Here is a 21,642-nt window from a genome sequence, read left to right on the forward strand (position 1 = left end):
AGTCTCCACAAGTAGAGAATTTGCAGGTTGGCTGCTCTGCTTTGGTTGTAAAGCAGTAGGTCAGCAGAGAAGTTACACAAAAAAAGATAAAGTGTAACCCCAAAACACCAGAGTTTCACAGGATCTGGCCAAACCCACCCAGCACCAGGAGTGATTCAGCATGATCACAGCACAGTTGAATGATCACAGAGCAGTTTCACAATCACAGCACAGTCACACAACCACAGCACAGCTGCACAACCACAGCACAGACACACTCCATAGCCCAACCGCTCTTCACAGGGGAGTTTCACTTCTGCAGCCTTCACAGTCTGTTTCACAGGACAGACACTGTCCATTTGTCCCTGTTCTGTAGAGTAAGCTGGGAACCTCCTTACCCTAAAGGCAGACCTCAAAGGTTGTTTTTTTTTTTAATGAGTAAAAAAGCAAAGCAAGCTCTAACTATAGATAGCTTCTATACTGAAAGAGAACAGATTTCTAACCCTGAGGAGATTAATATCAGAGAGTCTCCAGACAAAACCCCAAAGGGATATATAACCTGGTCCCCACCACACAAGGCTCTCCTAGACAAAATTAGAAAAGATCTTAAAAGAAAACTAGAAAAAAAATGGGGAAAGGAAAGAAAAGCTCTGCAAGAGAATAAGGAAAAGGCATATAACTCATTAAAAGAAAGATTTGATAAAGTGGGAAAAGAAAACAACTTCCTGAAATGTGAAATGGAAAAGGTAAAGAATTCCCAGGGGAAAAGAATTTGTGAATTGGAAAAGATAAAGAACTCCCAGGAAAGTAGGATTTGTGAATTGGAAAAAGAAAATAACTCATTTAAAAAAAATTTAGTGAAATGGAAAAAAACCCCATAGAGCAAAACAGCTCATTTAAAAATATACAAAAAGAAGTAAAAAAAAAAAAAAAAAAAAAAAAAAAAAAACAAATGAAGAAAATAACTCATTAAAAATCAGAATTGAACAAATGACATCAAGAGTCAGTCAAAACAAAACAAAAAAAAAAAGAAAAAATAGAAAAAATGTTAAATATCTACTTGGAAAAAAAAACAGACCTGGAAAATAGATCTAGGAGAGATAACCTAAGGATTATTGGGGTCCCTGAAAACTATGATGAAAAAAAGAGCCAAGACAAATGCCCAGATGTAACAGAATCAGGAGGAAAATAAGCATTGAAAGAATTATTGGACACCTTCTTAAAGAGACCCTAAAATAAAAATTCCAAGGAAACTTGTGGCTAAATTTCAGAACTATCAGACTAAGGAAAAAATATTACAAGCAGCCAGAAAAAAAACAATTCAAATACCAAGGAGCCACAATGAAGATCACTCAGGATCAAGCAGCTTCTACATTAAAGGATCAAAGGGCCTGGAATCTGATATTCCAAAAGGCAAAAGAACTTGGAATACAGCCAAGAATAAACTACCCAGCTAAGCTGAGCATTTTCTTCCAGGGAAGAAGTTAGACATTCAATGAAACAGATGAATTCCATTTATTTCTAATGAAAAAAAAAAAAAAACAGAGCTAAACAAAAAAATTGACTTTCAAATGTAGGACTCAAAAGAAGCATAAAAACATAAAAAGAACTCTTGAGAACTGTATTTCTGTTAGGGATACATAAAAAGCTTGTGTATAATTTAATTTTACTTTTATATTTTTTAAAAGTGAATTAGAAGTGGAAAGGGGATTGTATCAGAAAAAGGGAAAAGTGGAGAGAAAAAGAGGGAAATTACATCTCACAAAGAGGCAAAAAAAACCCTATCATATCTGAGGGAATGAAGAGAGGGGGATGAACATTGTGTGAATCTTATTCTCATCAAATTTGGCTCAGAGAAAATATTAGGCATATTTGATTTACAGAGAAACTTCTCTCACCTCATTAAAAAGTGGGAGAGGAAAAGGGAAAATGAAAAGAGTAAACTAAACAGAAGGGAATACAGAAATAATAAGGGTAAGGTATAAGAAAGGAGAAGAGACTCAAAGGGGGTGGGAGGGATTCTCAAGAGGGAGAACTGTGTGAGCCAATTGGTGCCCATAAGTTTAATAATGGGAAGGGGGATAAGGGGGAAAATAAAGAGAAAAGTATAATCTGGGGATAATAAGATGGCAGAAAATACAGAATTAGTTGTTTTAACAATAAATTCGAATAGTATAAACTCTCCCATAAAGCAAAAGCAGATAGCAGACTGGATCAAAAGCCAGAATCCTACAATATGTTGTTTACAGGAAACACATTTACAGCAGGGTGAAAAATACAGAGTAAAGGTAAAGGGCTGGAGCAGAATCTATTATGCTTCTGGTGAACTAGAAAAAAGCAGGTGTAGCCATCCTGATCTCAGATCAAGCAAAAGCAAAATTGATCTAATTAAAGTAGATAATGAAGGAAACTATATCTGACTAAAGGGTAGCATAGATAATGAAGTAATATCAATACTAAATATATATGCACCAAGTGGTATAGCATCTAAATTCCTAAAGGAGAAGTTAAGAGAGCTGCAAGAAGAAAGAGACAGCAAAACCATAATAGTGGGAGATCTCAACCTTGCACTCTCAGAATTAGATAAATCAAAAAAAAAAATGGAAAGAAAGAAAGAAAGAAAGAAGTTAAAGAGATAAATAAAATATTAGAAAAGTTAGGTATGGTAGATTTTTGGAGAAAACTGAATGGAGACAGAAAGGAGTATACTTTGTTCTCAGCAGTTCATGGAACCTATACAAAAATTGATCATATATTAGGACATAAAGACTTCAAAATTAAATGCAGAAAGGCAGAAATAGTAAATGCATTCTTTTCAGATCACAATGCAATAAAAACTACATTCAATAAAAAGCTAGGGGTAAATAGACCAAAAAGTAATTGGAAACTAAATAATCTCATTCTTAAGAATGAATGGGTGAAACAGCAAATCATAGACACAATTAATAATTTCACCCTAGAGAATGACAATGAGACAACATACCAAAATTTGTGGGATGAACCAAAGTGGGAATAAGAGGAAATTTTATATCTCTAGAGGCTTATTTGAATAAAATAGAGAAAGAGAAGATCAATGAATTGAGCTTGCAACTTAAAAAGCTAGAAAAGGAGAAAATTAAAACCCCTCAATCAAATACTAAACTTGAAATTCTAAAATTAAAAGGAGAAATTAATAAAATTGAAAATAAAAAAACTATTGAATTAATAAATAAAACTAAGAGCTGGTTTTATGAAAAAGAAAAAAACCCAACAGATAAACCTTTGGTAAATCTGATTAGAAAAAGGAAAGAGGAAAATCAAATTGTTAGCCTTAAAAATGAAAAGGAAGAACTTTCCAGTAACAAATAGGAAATTACAGCAATAATTAGGACTTACTTTGCTCAACTTTATGCCAAAAAATTTGATAACCTAAGTGAAATGGATAACTACCTTCAAGAGTATAGGTTGCCCAAATTAAAAGAGGAGGAAGTAAATTGCTTAAATAGTCCCATTTTAAAAAAAGAAATAGAACAAGCTATTAATCAACCTCTAAGAAAAAATCCCAGGACCAGATGGATTTACATGTGAATTCTACCAAACATTTAAAAAACAATTAACTCCAATGTCATATAAACTATTTGAAAAAATTGGGAATGAAGGATTCCTACCAACTTCCTTTTATGACACAAGACATGCTACTGATACCTAAACCAGGTAGATTGAAAACAGAGAAAGAAAATTATAGACCAATCTCCCTAATGAATATTGATGCACAAATCTTAAATAAAATATTAGCAACAGAAAATCATCCCCAGGATAATACCCTGTAACCAAAAAGTATTTATACCATGAATGCAGGGCTGGTTTAATATTAAGAAAAATATTAGCATAATACTATATAAATAACCAAATTAACAAAAACCATATGATCATCTCAATAGATGCAGAAAAAGCATTTGATAAAATCCAATATCCATCCCTATTAAAAATACTTGAAAGTATAGAAATAAATGGGCTTTTCCTTAAAAGAGTAGTATCTCTTTAAAACCATCAGTAAATAAAGTGAGATTTAAAGAATGGAAAAATATTAAGTGCTCTTGGATAGGTTGAGCAAATATAATAAAGATGACAATATTACCTAAACTAATCTATTTATTTAGTGCTATATCAATCAGACTCCCAAAAAAACTATTTTAATGACCTAGAAAAAATAACAACAAAATTCATCTGGAAGAACAAAAGAAATAAAATGAAGGTGATCCAGCTGTACCAGATCTAAAATTATTTGAAAAAGCAGTGATCATCAAAACCATTTGTTACTGGCTAAGAAATAGACTAGTTGATCAATGGAATAGGTTAGTTCACAAGACATAATAGTCAATAACTATAGCAATCTAGTGTTTGACAAACTCAAAATCCTAACTTTTGGGATAAGAATTCATTATTTGACAAAAACTGCTGGAAAAACTGGAAATTAGTATGGCAGAAATTAGGCATGGACCCACACTTAATACCATATACCAAGATAAGATCAAAATGGGTCCATGATTTAGGCATAAAAAAATGAGATCATAAATAAATTAGAGGAACATAGGATAGTTTACCTCTCAGACTTGTGGAGGAGGAAGGAATTTGTAACCAAAGAAGAACTAGAGATCATTATTGATCACAAAATAGAAAATTTTTATTACATCAAATTAAAAAGCTTTTGTACAAACAAAACTAATGCAAACAAAATTAGAAGGGAAGCAACAAACTGGAAAAACATTTTTACAGTTAAAGGTTCTGATAAAGGCCTTATCTCCAAAATATACAGAGAATTGACTCTAATTTATAAGAGATCAAGACATTCTCCAATTGATAAATTGTCAAATATATGAACAGACAATTTTCAGATGATGAAATTGAAACTATTTCCACTCATATGAAAGAGTGTTCCAAATCACTATTGATCAGAGAAATGCAAATTAAGACAACTCTGAGATACCACTACACACCTGTCAGATTGGCTAAGATGACAGGAAAAAATAATGATGAATGTTGGAGGGGATGTGGAAAAACTGGGACACTGATGCATTGTTGGTGGAGTTGTGAAAGAATCCAACCATTCTGGAGAGCAATATGGAATTATGTCCAAAAACTTATCAAACTGTGCATGCCCTTTGATCCAGCAGTGCTACTACTGGGCTTATATCCCAAAGAAATACTAAAGAAGGGAAAGGGACCTGTATGAGTCAAAATGTTTGTGGCAGCCCTTTTTGTAGTGGCTAGAAACTGGAAAATGAACGGATGCCCATTAATTGGAGAATGGTTGGGTAAATTGTGGTATATGAATGTTATGGAATATTATTGTTCTTTAAGAAATGACCAGCAGAATGAATACAGAGAGGCTTGGAGAGACTTACATGAACTGATGCTGAATGAAATGAGCAGAACCAGGAGATCATTATATACTTCAACAACAATACTGTATGAGGATATATTCTGATGGAAGGCAAAGAGAAGAGCCAATTCAATTCCAATTGATCAATGATGGACAGAATCAGTTACACCCAGAAAAGGAACACTGGGAAATGAGTATAAACTTCCCAGGTTATTTTTACCTTCTGAATCTAATTCTCCCTGTGCAACAAGAGAATTATTTGGTTCTGCACACATATATTGTATCTAGGATATACTATAATATATTTAACATGTATAAGACTTTTTGCCATCTAGGGGAGGGGTAGAGGGAGGGAAGGGAAAAATCGGAACAGATGTGAGTGCAAGGGATAATGTTATAAAAAATTACCCAGGCATATGTTCTATCAATAAAAAGTTATAATCAAAAAAAAAAAAAAAAAAGGATGAAAAAAAATCATTACTTCCTGCAAACAGATCAAAGAGATATCATTCTTTCCTCTTTCCTCCCCCTATCTCCAAGCTTGGTCTGTCTGCAGATATAGAAGAGAAACTATCCATCAGCTCTTACCACTGGTCTCACCTAAGCTGCCCAATGTCTTAGCAGACAGGCCAATAACATTTATGAGACCCTTAGGCCAAACCTCTAGTGATCCTGATAATCCTCCTGAACACATTCCACAATGATTACTTCCACCTCATCATGCATTGTCCATTCTAGTGACTCTAATCTGTTATTATACAAACTCCATTCTCCATTTTATACTGCTTGCCCTCTTATTTCCATCCTTCTCAACCCAAACCCCACATGTCCCACTACAAATCTACCTATCTCTTTCATTGTGTTCTGTGAAAACATGCCCAATAGCTAACATATTTGTTTCTTCTTAAATCTTTTCCTTTCACAGTCCTTTAATCTTCTGGCTATCAGTGAGACCTAGTTTCCCTTGGATGACACAATTTCCCTGGTCACCCTTTCCAATACTGGTTGCATCTTCATTCATTTCCTTGTCTCATTAGTCAAGAAAGGTGAGGTCACCTTACCCCCAGGCATTCCTTACTCACCATTTTCACTTCCAAGCTCTCCCTCTAGTCCCGGTAAGAATTATTTAATAATCCCTCCTCTTCTAAAAATGACTCAATTCAATCCCCCATTCAATAAAAAATTCTGGTAGCTGTTGTCTATGGGTTTCCAAAATATTTTGCTTCTTTCTTCAATGAGTTCAGTATCCAGCTCACTGTCTTGCTCTCCTTCCTAAATTCTAACTTGCTACTAGGGGATTTCAACATACATATTAATGCCCTAAACTCTAACTTCTTCAACTTGATCATTTCTCATGACCTACTCTTATAGCCCACCAAAACTACCCACAAAGATGGTCATAGCCTTAATCTTGCCATCATCCAAAAGTGTTCCACTTCCATGTTGATAAATTCTGAAATTCTTTTATATGATCACAAACTTTTGTCACTCTACTTTTCTCTCTATCATAAAACTGCAGACCATGTTCTTCATCTTCACTGTGACCTTCAATCACAACCCCTTGGTTCTCTCCCAGGTGATCCCTCCTGCACTAGCTACAGTCTACTCCTTTTCCATTTGTTTCTTTAATAAAAACAATTCTACTGTCTTCTCTTAAATTCCATGCCCCTTACCCTATCACCCAGTCTTGCCCTGTCAACTCTCAGCTATGCATTGCTCCAATCATCAGTTGCCTTCACTCCTCTTCCAGTTTCTGACCTCATCCATAAGCCCAACTTCTCTCCCCAAAGATACCAATGATCTCTTCATTGTTCAATTTAATGGTCATTTCTCAATCCTCATTTTTCTTGACCTCTTCAGTTTCCAGCATTATCTATCACCCTCCTCCTTGATAATCTCTCCAGTCTCATTTTTCATGACACTATTCTGGTTCTCCTTCAAATTATCTGAGCCCTCATTCTCAAACTTCTTTGCTGAATATTTGTCCTGACTTCCAAACTCACATCTTCAACCACATAATGAATATCTCAAATTGGAAACCCTGTAAGTCCTATAAGTATCCTAAGTTCCACATGTGTAAAAACATCTTTTCCCCAAAACTCTTACTTCTCCTAAACTTTCCTATTACTTCAAAGTTACTACCAACTCCCCAGTCACGTAAGATCATTACCTAGATATCATCCTTGACTCCTCATTATATCTCTCCCTTCCCCACATCTACTTTGTTGCCAAACCCTGTCAAATATGCCTCTTATATGTGCTACCTTCTCTCTTCTAAAACAGCTACCTCCCTGGTGCAGATCCTCATAACCTCACAAATGAAATTTTGCAGTGGCTCTCTAATTGGTCCCATTCATCCTCCATTCAGCTGTCAAAGAGACCTTTCAAAAGCACAGGTTTAACCATGTCACTCTTCTGCTCAATAAAGTTGGGTTACTCCATAGCACTCCTAAAATCAAATATGTAATCCTCTATCTGGCATTCAAAGATGTTCATAAACTGCCTGCCTCCTACTTTTCCAGTTTTTTTACATTTCATTCACCTATAGGCACTTTTCAATGCAGTTATACTGACCACCTTGCTATTCCACAAACAGAATATCCCATCTTGCTACTTTGGGCATTTTCTCTGCTCCTCTTATACTTGCATGTTGTATTTTTTCCTATTTTCCTTCTGGATCCTCTTTATAAAGACAAAAGTTGAGAGGGAGAAGAAAAGTGATTAATAAATAACAACAATCTCTATAATCCCTTTATAATCAGTCCCTCTAAAGTTGCTTGTTATTGTTCGCTTCCAAGTCTTTTCTCTCTTTTACCCCCTCCCCTTTCCATTTCCTACCTGTTTTCCAATTAATAGATTTCTTTTTTCTTTCTTTCTTTTTTTTTTTTTGGCATCCACTTTTTAATTAAGACCTTTTTTTTTACAAAGCATATATATGGGTAATTTTCCTAACATTGACCCTTGCAAAACCTTTTGTTCTAAATTTTCCCCTCCTTCCTCCCACCCCATCTCCTAAGTGGCAGGTAATTCCATACATGTTAAATAGGTTGAAATATGTGTTAAATCCAATATATATATACATATTTATACAGTTTCCTTGTTGTGCAAGAAAAATCAGATCAAAAAGGAAGAAAAAGAAAAACTGAGAAAGAAAGCAAAAAGCAAGCAAATAACGAAGTATGTTATGTTGTGTTCCATACTGTGTTCCCATGGTTCTCTCTCGGCATGTAGATGGCTCTCTTTATCACTGCACAAGTGGAACAGGTTTGAATCATCTCAATGTGGAAGAGAGCCATATCCATCAATTGATCATAGTATAGTCTTGTTGTTGCCATGTATAATTATCTGGTTCTGCTCATTTCACTTAGCATCAGTTCATGTAGGTCTCTCCAAGCCTCTCTGAAATCATCCTGTTGGTCATTTCTACAGAACAATAATATTCCATAACATTCAAATGCCATAATCTATTCATCCATTCTCCAACTGATGGGCATTCATTTAATTTCCAATTTCTTGCCAATACAAAAAGGGCTGTCACAAACATTTTTGCACATGTGGGTCCCTTTCCTTCCTTTTAAGATCTATTTGGAATATAATCCCAGTAGAAACACTGCTGGATCAAAGAGTACACACAGTTTGATAACTTTTTGAGTATAGCTCCAAATTACTCTCCAAAATGGTTGGATCTATTCACAGTTCTACCAACAACGTATGAGTGTTCCAGTTTTCCCACAACCCCCCCAATATTTGACATTATCTTTTCCTGTCATCTTAGCCAATCTGACAGATGTGTAATGATATCTCAGAGTTGTAGTGATTTGGAGCACCTTTTCATGTGACTACAAATAGTTTCAATTTCTTCATCTGAAAATTGTCTGTTCATATCCTTTGACTATTTATCAATTGGAGAATAGATTGAACTATTATAAATTTGAGTCAAGTCTCTATATATTTTAGAAATGAGGACTTTATCAGATCCTTTGGATATAAAAGTGTTTTCCTAGTTTATTGCTTCCCTTCTAATTTTGTCTGCATTAGTTTTGTTTGCACAAAAACTTTTTAACTTAATATAATCAAAATTATCTATTTTGTGATGAATAATGGTCTCTAGTTCTTCTTTAGTCACAAATTCCTTTCTCCTCCACAAATTTGAGAGGTATAATTTGTTTATAATATCATTCTTTATGTCTAGATCATGAACCCATTTTGACCTTTTCTTGGTCTTGGTATATGGTGTTAGGTGTGGGTTTGTGCCTACTTTCTGCCATTCTAGCTTCAAATTTTCCTAGCATTTTTTGTCAAATAGTGAATTCTTATCCCAAAAGCTAAGGCCTTTGGTTTTGTCAAATACTAGATTGCTATAGTCATTGATTATTTTGTTCTGTGAACCTAATCTATTCCACTGAATAACTTCTCTATTTCTTAGCCAGTACCAAATGGTTTTGATGACTACTGCTTTATAATATAGTTTTAGATATGGTACAGCCACACCACTTTCATTTGCGTTTCTCTTTATTAATTCCTTTGAAATTCTTGACCTTTTGTTCTTTCAGATGAATTTTGTTGTTATTTTTTCTAGGTCAGTAAAATAGTTTCTTGGGAGTTTGATTGGTATAGCACTAAATAAATAAATTAGTTTAGGGAGTATTGTCTTCCTTATTATATTCATTCAACCTATCCACAAGCACTTTTCACTTAATTCTTTGTTGTAAGTATTCTGGAGTTTTTCCAGTGTCATTTCCAGGTGCTTTGTAGAAGTAGTATAGTATCTTTATCTTTCTTAAGTAATGTTAAGCTAATTTCTATAAAATTCTGATCATCTCTCAGTTGTTATCCTTCTCTGGGAGGTTTCTTTTCTCTGTGAATCTTTGTCTCTGTCCTCTTCACTTGCGAATCCACTGGATGTCTTCTCCTTGACCCAATCCAGAACTCCCTTTCCAGACTCTAACTTCTTCTTTTATCCTCCCAGAGAATGGGCATGGAATAACTCAGGGGCTTGTGGGAGAAATACTTCAACCAATGAACTTGCTTCTCTTAAATATGCAAACTCCTCCCCAGAAGTTCAAAGGGGTAAAACTCCCCTTAAAGGCCAGAACTAGAGAATTGTTAAGTACTGACTTAGCACTTAGTAAGAACCTAATATCTCATTAGCACTTAGTAAGAACCTAACAAATTTTCTTTATTGTGAAATATTTGAGAAGTCTCTTAGAAAGGTTTGTTCATTTCTCTTTGTTATAAAGGAGTTATCTGTCTTTAGCAGTCATTCTTCTGATTTTTTAATGTTGGAAGTTCTAAAACTTTTTGGTCTCAGAATCCCTTTATACTCTTAATTATTGAGGACTCTCCTAAAGAGCTTCTGTTTATATGGTTCATATCTATCATTATTTATTGAATTTGAAATGTAATTAAATATAATAAAATTAAGTTAAATTTCTTAGTAGTATTATTAAAAATAGGACCCCTTGAAAGTGTCTCAGGGATCCATAGGGATCCCTAGATTTTACTTTAAGAAAGACTACTTAACGCTATCCTAAAGGTAAATGTTTTTCTTATCTTCAATCCTTTTATTTCTATAGATCTATTGCTATTACTTCTCTCCTCAAGCTCACACTGTCTGACTGCTGTAGGGATACTGAGATGCTACTGTAGTTGAATTTATTCTCTACCTTTCTCATTTCCACCTGTCTCTAGCTTTCATTTGGAGGTTAGTGTATAAAAAGTGGGAGATGGCCTGGGACCATCTAGGACTCTTCTAAGAGGAAACCTCCTCAGTTCACAGATAAGAAAACTAAGGCTGACCAAGAGGGAATTGGTCTCAGGTTAGAAAGTAATTAGAAAAAGCCAAGATTCAAATTGAGATCCTTCTCCAGATCCAGTGCTCTTCCATTATGCTACCAGGACTTACAATGTAAAACATCACAACAAGTTGCTATAGAAACTATCTACCAGGTCCAGATGATAGAATTAAGGAAGGTAAGAAATTTACTAATCTATAGCATTTACTAATCTACTATGTTCCAGACACTGTGTTAAGTGCTTTTCACATTTGTGAAACAGATTTACTAGAGATAATGAGTAGTTAATGGATATGTAGCTAGATGACTCAGTGGATATAATACTGAGTCAGGAGTCAGAAAGATGTGAATTCAAATCTGACCTCACACATTTACTGAGTAAGTTATTTAACCTCTTTGCCTCATTCCACTGGAGAAGGAAATGGCAAAGCATTCCAATATCTTTGCCAAGAAAACTTCATGGATGAGATGGTTCACAGGGTTACAGTCAGACATAATTGAACAAGAACAAAACACATTTTCTGTTTCCTCTCTTAGTAAACTATGTATCTGGGGAAAATTTGATCCTCACAGCAATCCTAGGAGATAGATCTACTTTTATTTTCTCTATTTTGTAGTTGAGTCAACTGAGCCAAATAGATATGAACTGATTTATTCCATAGCTAATAAAATATAAACAAAGTATATAAAAAGGAAAAATGATTTTCAAGATCCAGGTGCTGTCCAAGTTGTCCAAGTGAACAGCCTAGGCATAGAGCATTGCTTTTTTTTTTGGTCTGGAAGCTAAATGGTTGCCCCAGAGTCATAGATCTAGAAATGGAAGGGAAATTATAGTTCATCTATTTGACCTTTATCATTTTACAGAGAAGGAAATTGAAACTCACTAAAATTAGATCTCAAAGATAGTAAGTGGTGGAGCCAAGATTCAAGCACAGCTATTTTGACCTTGATGCTTCTAACTCTACAGAAGATGAATGGGATACATGAATGCCAGATAAAAAGCTATCTTTGAATGTGTCAACTTTAGTTTTACTAATTTATGGTTTCCTTATTTCTGTGTCATAAGCCAAATGGATACATCCTTTCAAACACTATTGGATTAAGAACCATCTAAGTTCTGTGGATAAGAAGATTATTAGATCTTCAATGATGCACCAAAAAGCACAGCACCGGTTTTTGTATGATAAGGAGCTGGCTTGCATTGTACTCCAGATGGAATACATTGAAAATGTCCTCATCCTTCTCATTCTGCCAGATGAAGGGAAAATGAGACAAGTAGAAGATTCTCTGAAGCCAGAGACCCTGAAGAAGTGGAACAAATTACTATTGCCCAGGTAACTGGAAGAATCTGGATTTCTAAGGGCCTAGGGAGGTATCTTAGCTGGTAGAGGATACAAGGTTTGTGGGGAAAAGTAATATATTTTGTTTCCCCATTGATTCCAATTTTCCCCAGATACATAGTTTACTAAGAGAGGAAACAGAAAATGTGTTTTGTTCTTGTTCAATTATGTCTGACTGTAACCCTGTGAACCATCTCATCCATGAAGTTTTCTTGGCAAAGATATTGGAATGCTTTGCCATTTCCTTCTCCAGTGGAATGAGGCAAAGAGGTTAAATAACTTACTCAGTAAATGTGTGAGGTCAGATTTGAATTCACATCTTTCTGACTCCTGACTCAGTATTATATCCACTGAGTCATCTAGCTACATATCCATTAACTACTCATTATCTCTAGTAAATCTGTTTCACAAATGGGAACCCAACCACCACCAAGTTCCTTTATTTAATTACACTTTCTGAAATTATGAAATAAAAGACTAAAAAACTGATAATAAATAAATTATGAAATAAAAGCAGAGGACAACATTCTAAATAAAAGTACAGTAAGATAAGTACTCTCATCTCCTCCCTTCTTTCTTTCTGCCTGAGGACTGGAAATTACAACTCCTTCAGCCTTCCCTTTCAATCTTATGCAAAAACTGGTCAGACCAATTTAGTTCCTCTCCTCTCAGCTTAGCACCTATAATTCATAAAACTACAGAATTTCAGAATGGAAAACTACCTCAGAGATCTGGTATTTTATAGAGCTCTTGGATGTTTGCAAAATGGTTTCCATAAGTTATTTCACATGATTCCTCTAAGAGTCTTATGAAGGCAGCTGACTAGAATAGAACACGGTATAAAGCACAGAGAGACAATAGGAGGAGATGATTAAATATGCCTTTTAAAAAATAAATATGGACATTGCAGCTGCCAGGAAAATCTCATTCTATAGTACTTAGTTGTTATAACCAGCACAATGCAAATGGGCTAGTGGTCGTTGAAAATAAGGAGACGGAATTGCTGATAGTTCATCAGAGCTGTTTATTAAAAGACTTCATGCTGCTTATATATCTTAAAACCATAAGTTATCATGAAAAGCATTGTTCTATGACCAACCCTGTTTCCTGTTTTCTATGATCCAATTCCCTGAAGCAAATTATTAGTTTCTGGAGACTTAGCCTTGTGTAAAATTCACAGTACCCCAAGAAATGTGCCAGGATCTTATGTTTTTTCATGATTTCAAGCTTAAATGCACTCTTGATTTATCTAAGGAGGAGAGAAACATCCCAGTTATTGACATCTTTAGCTTCCTGTGAGCTCTCTGCATCATCCCCTTTTTTGTTTATTGAGGTGCTCAGAATCCTGAAGTCTGAGATCCTGCCTGCAGATATTCTCTGCATTTTTTTTTAACAATGGTCATGAAACAGCCTACCATAGTGGGTATAAAGAGCTGAAACTCTTAAAAGGTGTCCTTGAATCAGACAGCCAAGCATTTAAGGCTAATTACCTATTGGACAATAACTCTATTAGCATATGCTTGGGAAAATAGCCCTTCTCACTGTTCTGTGCTGGCTCAATCTTTTGGTGTGTATAGATAATCCTAGGAGGGATTAGAGGGTGGAGTGAGAAGAGCCAGACTCACTTGGTCTCTGGACAGAGAGAAGAAAAGTGTGGAAATTCTGAACTCTAGATCCTTGGCAAAACTCCTGGCAATTTTGTCCATCTCCTTCACTCCTCCCCCTAAAGACCAAGGACTTTTGCTTATCCTGACTTTGGCTGACCCTGAGACCTCCAGGGAGCTAGTCTGGACTTTACAAGTAGGTCCACAGATATAGATACAAATAAGTAAAATTAGTATAATTTCATGCCTAATAGCACTGAATGTCTCTTGTGCTCTCTTAATCTAATCAGCAATTGTTGGGTAGTCTGATCAGGTTCTAAATTTTTAAGTGATGCTTTATGTAACATATCAGTAACCTTTTGAAGATCTTCAATATTCAGTGTAACATTTGAATTTTCCCATAATCCATTAAGGTTATTTCTAATTTTATTCCAAATTACATTAACATTGTATTTCTTGTTAATCATATAGAAACTAGTAAACCTCTAATCACCCATCAATCTTTGTCTAATCCTCAATATTTCTGCTTCTTATTCTATTTCAAGGACATCACTCCTTAATTGATTTATAGCTTATATATATCTTATATTATATATCTTATATTATATTACATTATATATATATGTAACATGTATATTATATATAATATATTATGTTTATATATTATCATATATATTATATTATATAGCTTATTATATTATACATATATCATATAGCTTATATATATCTTATAGAGATGTTCAGAGTAAGGTCATGCAAATAGCTCGCTTGAACCACTTGATTTTTGAACAGTGGTTACAGACATAGCAAGAGAGGCTTAATTCAATTATACCAAAAAGAATACATGAAATACATCCTTTCTTTCCATTTTTGCTAAATAAATGTTCAATGTTCTCCAAGGAATGATCTACTTAAGTGTGATACCAATTATCACTCTTTATAGGTAACATATTAAATGAAGACTTCATAATAACAAAAACAATACTGGCATTAACCTTACTTCCTTCATTCAGAAACTTTGCATTCCCTACTAATAACATTATAAACTCTTTCTACCTTTGCTATTATCACGTGGCCAATTTCTCCCCACATGAAAGAATAATCATTCCCCAGATATACCTGCACTATCATAATACATTTTTATTTCTATTCTGATAATATCCCTCTGCAGGGGCAAATAGTAAAGTGATTTTCCAAACCTGATCATTCCACTTTTGATTATTTCTCCACCAATTTGGTTTAGGATATCCCCCATGCATATGGCTCTTATGAGAGTCATTATGTCAGGACACATTAGTCTGATTCCAAATTGTGTGACAAAGTCTCTGCTGGAGGATCAGCTTCTTTGGATTCCCGTAGGTTATAATCTGGACAGAACTGTATATGAATTCTCCAATTGGGACTTGTTCCCAGTTCTGTCCCAATATATCCATAATATTAGTTATTAGAGTGAGGAAATGTTGTATGTTTTATGAGACTATGGGCATAAAACCTTTTTTACACTATTGGAGGAGTGCAACATTAATTAATTGCCAATTAAATTAGCTAATTAAAAGTATGTGAAAAGGGTCATATTTATAATGAAAATAAATAGTTTACATCAGGCTACAGCTATCAAAGCTAGCATTTGTAATAACACATAGGGGAGGATCTTTAGTAAGTCCAGTAAAATTAAATTTAATTACTGACCTATTTGACTCCCTTCCATGTTCATTAATACCAAATTCCTCAACTAAATATTGAAATCCTTTATCATACAATAGAATTTCAGGAATGTATTCCTCTCTTCCAACTATTCTCATCCAAGGTGGAGTTTGTTTAATACTCCAGAAGGTTTTGGTTTTTCCTTCTCCCATTTTAAGTTGTCCCCCAACTAGGGCCAGTTGCAGGATCCATGTGTCTCCTTTATCTGTGGAAATACAAAGAAAACCTCCATCTCAAAATATTACCTTACCAGGGCTCCTCCATGTCCCTATTAACATCCTTCCATATCATATAATATAATAGGGGGTCAGGCAACAGAGCTGGCCCCTTAACCTTTTCTGTTCCACTTTGAGGAAGAATGATGTAGTATAGGAAAAAAAAAAATAAAAAATAAGTCAGTTAGAGTGTGGGACATGTTATTCAATGTGAAATAATTAATGATTTATAGTGCTTTAGCACGTCTCTTCTTGGGAAATTTCTCCCCCCCCCCTTTTTTTTTATCAAGAATAACTTTCAGAATTCTATTCTTATATTCTACTATAGCTACTGTATCTTACTGCTGTAGGATCATAAGTGATGCTAGTAACATGTGAAATAACCTAAGAAGCACAGAATTTCTTAAACTGTAAAGAAATGTCAGTTTTAACCTGTTGAGGGGTCCCTAAAAGGATGAAGAAAAATAATAAATGGTCTATTACATGCTTCATAGTTTCTCTTTCCAGAGCAAAGGTATAAGTGAATACTGAATGGAATCTACAGTAACATGAACATATTTGCATTTTCCAAACTCTAATGCATGCATAATATCCATTTGCCAAAGCTCATTAGGATATCTACCTCTGGAATTGATGTCCTTTAATTTAGGGGAGGGAGGAAATGATATAAACATAGGCAGAACATCCTTTGAATATCTGTCTAGCCTGCTCTTTGGTAATTTGAAACATTTTTATGAGCACCCGAGCAGATTAGTGAAATGTTTTATGCGATGCCTATGCTTCTTCCATGGTACCAATAAGATATTGATCTGTTATATGATTCCCATCAAATATAGGTCCTCCAATGTTAGTGTGGGAAGAAACATGTTAAATATATATGGAATTGTGACAAACCCTATGTCTTGAAGATCCTAAAACATACAAAATATCTTATTATTACTTCTTTTAATATTGGTTGTTTCTATTCTAGATAATCTGATACAATGTTGATAGGCTCTGGAAACCTAAAGCAGTTGTAATAGCTGCCAATTCATTTTTTCTGGGTGAATTGAAAAAAAAAAAGTTTCAATTTTTTTAAGTAGCCCATTCTCAGACCCATATATAGAGGCAAGATAAGAATTTGCAGCATCAGTAAATATATTTTTGACCCAAACTGGCTGTTCTGATGTAATTTCCTGAAATATAAATTCATTTTCTGATAAGAATTTTAAAATCCCTTTTGGATTGTCATATTTAATTGGCACAGCATGGATCCTAATTATAATCTGCCATTCAGGACTTCCTTGTATTAGTTATTGTATCTGGTCTCCATTATAAAGGATATCATCTCAGATTTGTTGTCACTTAGTTGTAAGCACCTATTGATGTTTGGAAATAAATTTTGCTACTGTAACTGGGTACATTTCTAAAGAAATGAATGGCTGATTATGTAGACATCCCCATTTTATGATTTTCTCATCTTATATGATTATACTCATAGGTGTGTATCTCAAGGTCAGGATTCTGATCTACAACCCTTTTCCTTCTTTTATTCAATCGGTGCATCTTTCTGCAGTAGCCTTTTCTATTATTTTAATAGCCTCCTCCACTTCCTTTGTTAATAACCCAGATGAACTTAATTTGGAGTTACCTTCTAAAATTTGATACAATGGTGCCATTATTTCATTAAGAATTCCTAAACATCCTCTAATCCAATTAATATCCCCTATAGCTTAGATCAACATTCTGAGGCCCAATGATAACCTGGCCACATTATCTGAATTTTTTTTTCCTTCTTCCTGTACCACTTTTGTAAAACCTACAGTAGATTGTCTACTGGTCACTATCTCTTTCCAGGGCTGCAATGCACATCTTTGGATAACACATAAACCTCCAAAGTATACCCTAATTGAGTTCCTAGTAACATATTATGACATATTATAACCTACACCTAACAGCATGTCTAAATTAGGTCCAGCAGCACTTTGTATCCTCATCAAATCAAAATATGCATTAGCACATTTCTCTGTGTTATTAGCTTTCCACTGTAAATTGTCTTCATGTGACCTGAAGCCAATCATAAGGAGTTAGCACATCTCCAGACAAGTTTTCTAATAATGTGATAATATAAGAAGCAATCGGATCATAATTCATTACAGTTGATTTTAATTCTTTCAATTGGTTTAACTCCAGCTTTTGCCAAGAGCTGTTTCCTTGTGCATCCTCTATGACAGAGCAAATTATAAGATCCTTTGAATATATAGCTAAGTCTTTCAGTTCCTCTTTATTCTCAATAGCCATTTTTGGGGATGGGGTATGCAGTTCTAGCTGCCACAAAGGATTGTATGAAGGGCAGCATAAAGGAGCACTAGGTAGAGCACCAGATAGGCTGCTCATTGCCTTTTCCCCTAGTTCCTCCTCTTCTGAACCTTCACTTTGTCCTCTCATTATGTCTACAATTTCCTCTACCTCTCCTGGTTTTGATAAGCAAATTTTTATAATGTTATACAAAGAGAGAGTATCAAAAGAGAAGGACGGGGAGGGGGGGTAATGGGTCTTTCTCTTTGCATGCTTTTGTATAACATTTCTCTAACAGCTTCCCATTCACTAGGAGCAATTTGGGAGCCAGTTGAGAACAAGGGCACATTGTTCTAAACATCCTGCAGAAATGCTCTTAATTTACTTTTCTTAGCCCTTACTTCCTTTTTAACATAACTAACTGTAAAATTTTAAGATCATTCCCTTCATTTTTCAGTCCTTTGACTATCAATGCCTGACATGATCAGGGTCCCACATTGGATGCCATTTGTTGTGACCAGCACAACACAAATGGACTAGTAGCAATTGAAAATAAGAAGACGGGTTGCTGATAGTATAACAAAGCCATTTATTAAGAGAAATAATGTTGCTTATATACCTTAAAACCATAGGCTATTAAGAAAAGCATTGTTCTGTGACCAACCCTGGTTCCTATTTTCTATGATGTGATTCTCTGAAACATATTGTTATTTTCTGGTTACTCAGTCTTGAGTAAAGTTCACAGTGCCCCAAGAAATGTGCCAAGACCTTATGTTTTCTCATGATTTCAAGCTTAAATGCACTCTGATTTGTCTTAGGAGGAGGATAAGTCCCAGTAATTGAAGTCTCTAGCTTCCTGGGAGTTCTCTATACTTAGGTATTTTGTTTTCAGATGTTAAATCACAACTTTTCCATTGAAGACTTGGATCTCCTACTGACACATTAAGAGAATCATTTTCAAACCCTTTCAGTGGATCACAAAAGCATTAATAAAGGTCAATCCTCAGTTTGGTGGGGGGGGGGGGGTTTGGGGGGGAGAAATCCATTTTCCCTAGGTAGGGACTATTTCAGCATAAGGATTGGGTTCACATATATACTATGATGGAGCAGTAAAGGAAACTTTTGAGGAGGGAAGGGATAAAAAATAAATCTCTACTGGTTTCACTTGGAGCAGCAAGGTGACACAATAGATAGAACTCTGGATCTAGGGTCGGGAAGACCTGAGTTTAAATTTGACCTCAGACACTTATTAGCTGTAAGACCCTGTCCTTTTTTATGTTAAAATATATGTAAAGTCCAATATATGTATACATATTTATACAGTTATCTTGCTACACAAGAAAAATCAGATCAAGATGGAAGAAAAAAAAACTGAGAAAGAAAACAAAATGCAAGCAAACAACAACAGAGAGAGTGAGGATGTTATGTTGTGATCCACACTCAGTTCCCACAGTTCTCTCTCTGGGTGTAGATGGCTCTCTTCATCACTGAACAAGTGGCACTGGTTTGAATCATCTCATTGTTGAAGAGAGCTACATCTATCAGAATTGATTGTTGTATATTCTTGTTATTGCCATGAATAATGATCTCCTAGTTCTGCTTATTTCACTTAGCATCAGTTCATGTAAGTCTCTCCAGGCCTTTCTGAAATCATTCTGCTGGTCATTTCTTACAGAACAATAATATTCCATAACATTAGTATACCCTAATTTATTCAGCCATTCTCAGTTTCCAGTTTCTTGCCATTATAAAAAGGACTGCCACAAACATTTTTGCACATGTGGGTCCCTTTCCCTCCTTTAAGATCTCTTTGGGATATAATCTCAGTAGAAACACTGCTGGATCAAAGGGTATGCACAGTTTGGTAACTTTTTGAGCATAGTTCCAGATTGCTCTCCAGAATGGCTGGATCTATTCACAACTCCACCAACAATGCATCAGTGTCCCAGTTTTCCCACATCCCCTCCAATATTCATCATTATCTTTCCCTGTCATTCTAGCCAATCTGACAAGTGTGTAGTGGTATCTCAGAGTTCTCTTAATTTGTGTTTCTCTGATCAATTGTGCAAATCATTTAATTTCTTTTTGCCTCAGTTTTCTGAGCTGTGAAATAGGGATAATAATACCACATAACTTACAGAGTTGTTGTAAGGATCAAATGATATAATATTTGTGAAAAGTACTCTAAGTACAGTGTCTGACACCTAATAGAAATCATAGTTATTACCTTCCCTTCCTTGTCCTTATTTTAGTGGCTAAGTTATAGGATTCTAAGAAAGGCTTATGTTATTTCAAGAAGTGGTATGGAGGTCATTGAAGTTGCCTGGCTATTTACTTCCTTTGGCTGTACTCCATCCTCAAGTGTCTGACACCACTCTCTCCTCACTCTTCACTGAAGTGTCACTTTCAAAATCTCATTCCTTACTCAAGTGGGGAAGGAGGAAGAGAGAGAAGAATAGTATTGGAACAATATGACTAATCAAACAGTACTTATTTCTCTGTCTTTCTCTTTTTTTATTTATGAAGTCTGCTAAATTTACATTTGCCAAAGTTTTCAATTTCTGGGACATATAATCTGGAAGAAATCCTTCCCAGAATGGGTTTTTCCAGCATATTCACTCCGAAGGTCAATCTATCCAACTTTACTGGACTACCACATCAAGCAGTCACAAAGGTAAGATGAAAAATGCAAATAGTTTCTTTTTTCCTTTAATCTTTCCAAAGATTAGCTTTCATCTATCATATTTTCCTACTTGGACTCTATGCCTCATAGGTGTCCCTATGTCAAGATGATTCCCTACTTCTCTGATTTTCTGAACAGCACAACATAAAACACTTATATTCACAGCCATCACTGCTGGATAATATGAAAACTCTGTCACAAAAGTGATATTTGTGTCTTGACTTCTTTCCTCTTGTGGGAACCCAAAGCCCATTGTTGTTTTAATTATAATATCCTGGAAGAGGCCATCAGGAATTTCCAATCTACATTTTGGATTCTTGAGTTCTTATTCAGTTGCTTCCTACTCATGTGAATTCAGGAAAGTGACTTCTGTTCTTTGACTCTCAGTTTTCCCAACTGTAAAATAAAGGGATAAGATGTTTTAAGGTCTCTTTCAGCTCTAAATTATATGACCTAATCCATTAATTCAGCTATTCTTTAGTTCCTAGTCACTCATAAAATCATAATCCATTTTGCATGGGAAGTAGCCTTAGAAACCAAGATAATCCAACACCTGCATTTTATGGTGAAGAAACTAAGATTAAAGACATTTGCCCATTCACATTGTTAAGTGGCAGAACTGAGATTTGGCCTCATAATTTCAAACTCCAAGTCTAGTCCTCTTTCCACCATATCATGGATAT

General features: G+C 35.0%; 1 protein-coding gene across 1 annotated transcript in view; it reads left to right on the forward strand.

The window, feature by feature from the left end:
* Nucleotides 1-21,642, forward strand: part of LOC141556736 (serpin A11-like) — a 36,559-nt gene that overhangs the window by 14,224 nt on the left and 693 nt on the right. The window contains exons 3-4 of the mRNA XM_074291395.1: nt 12,203-12,470; nt 20,803-20,950. Coding sequence (XP_074147496.1) covers nt 12,203-12,470; nt 20,803-20,950 — 416 coding nt within the window. The remainder of the gene's footprint in view (nt 1-12,202; nt 12,471-20,802; nt 20,951-21,642) is intronic.

Source organism: Sminthopsis crassicaudata, chromosome 2 (assembly GCF_048593235.1).
Source record: "Sminthopsis crassicaudata isolate SCR6 chromosome 2, ASM4859323v1, whole genome shotgun sequence".
NCBI lineage: Eukaryota > Metazoa > Chordata > Mammalia > Dasyuromorphia > Dasyuridae > Sminthopsis > Sminthopsis crassicaudata.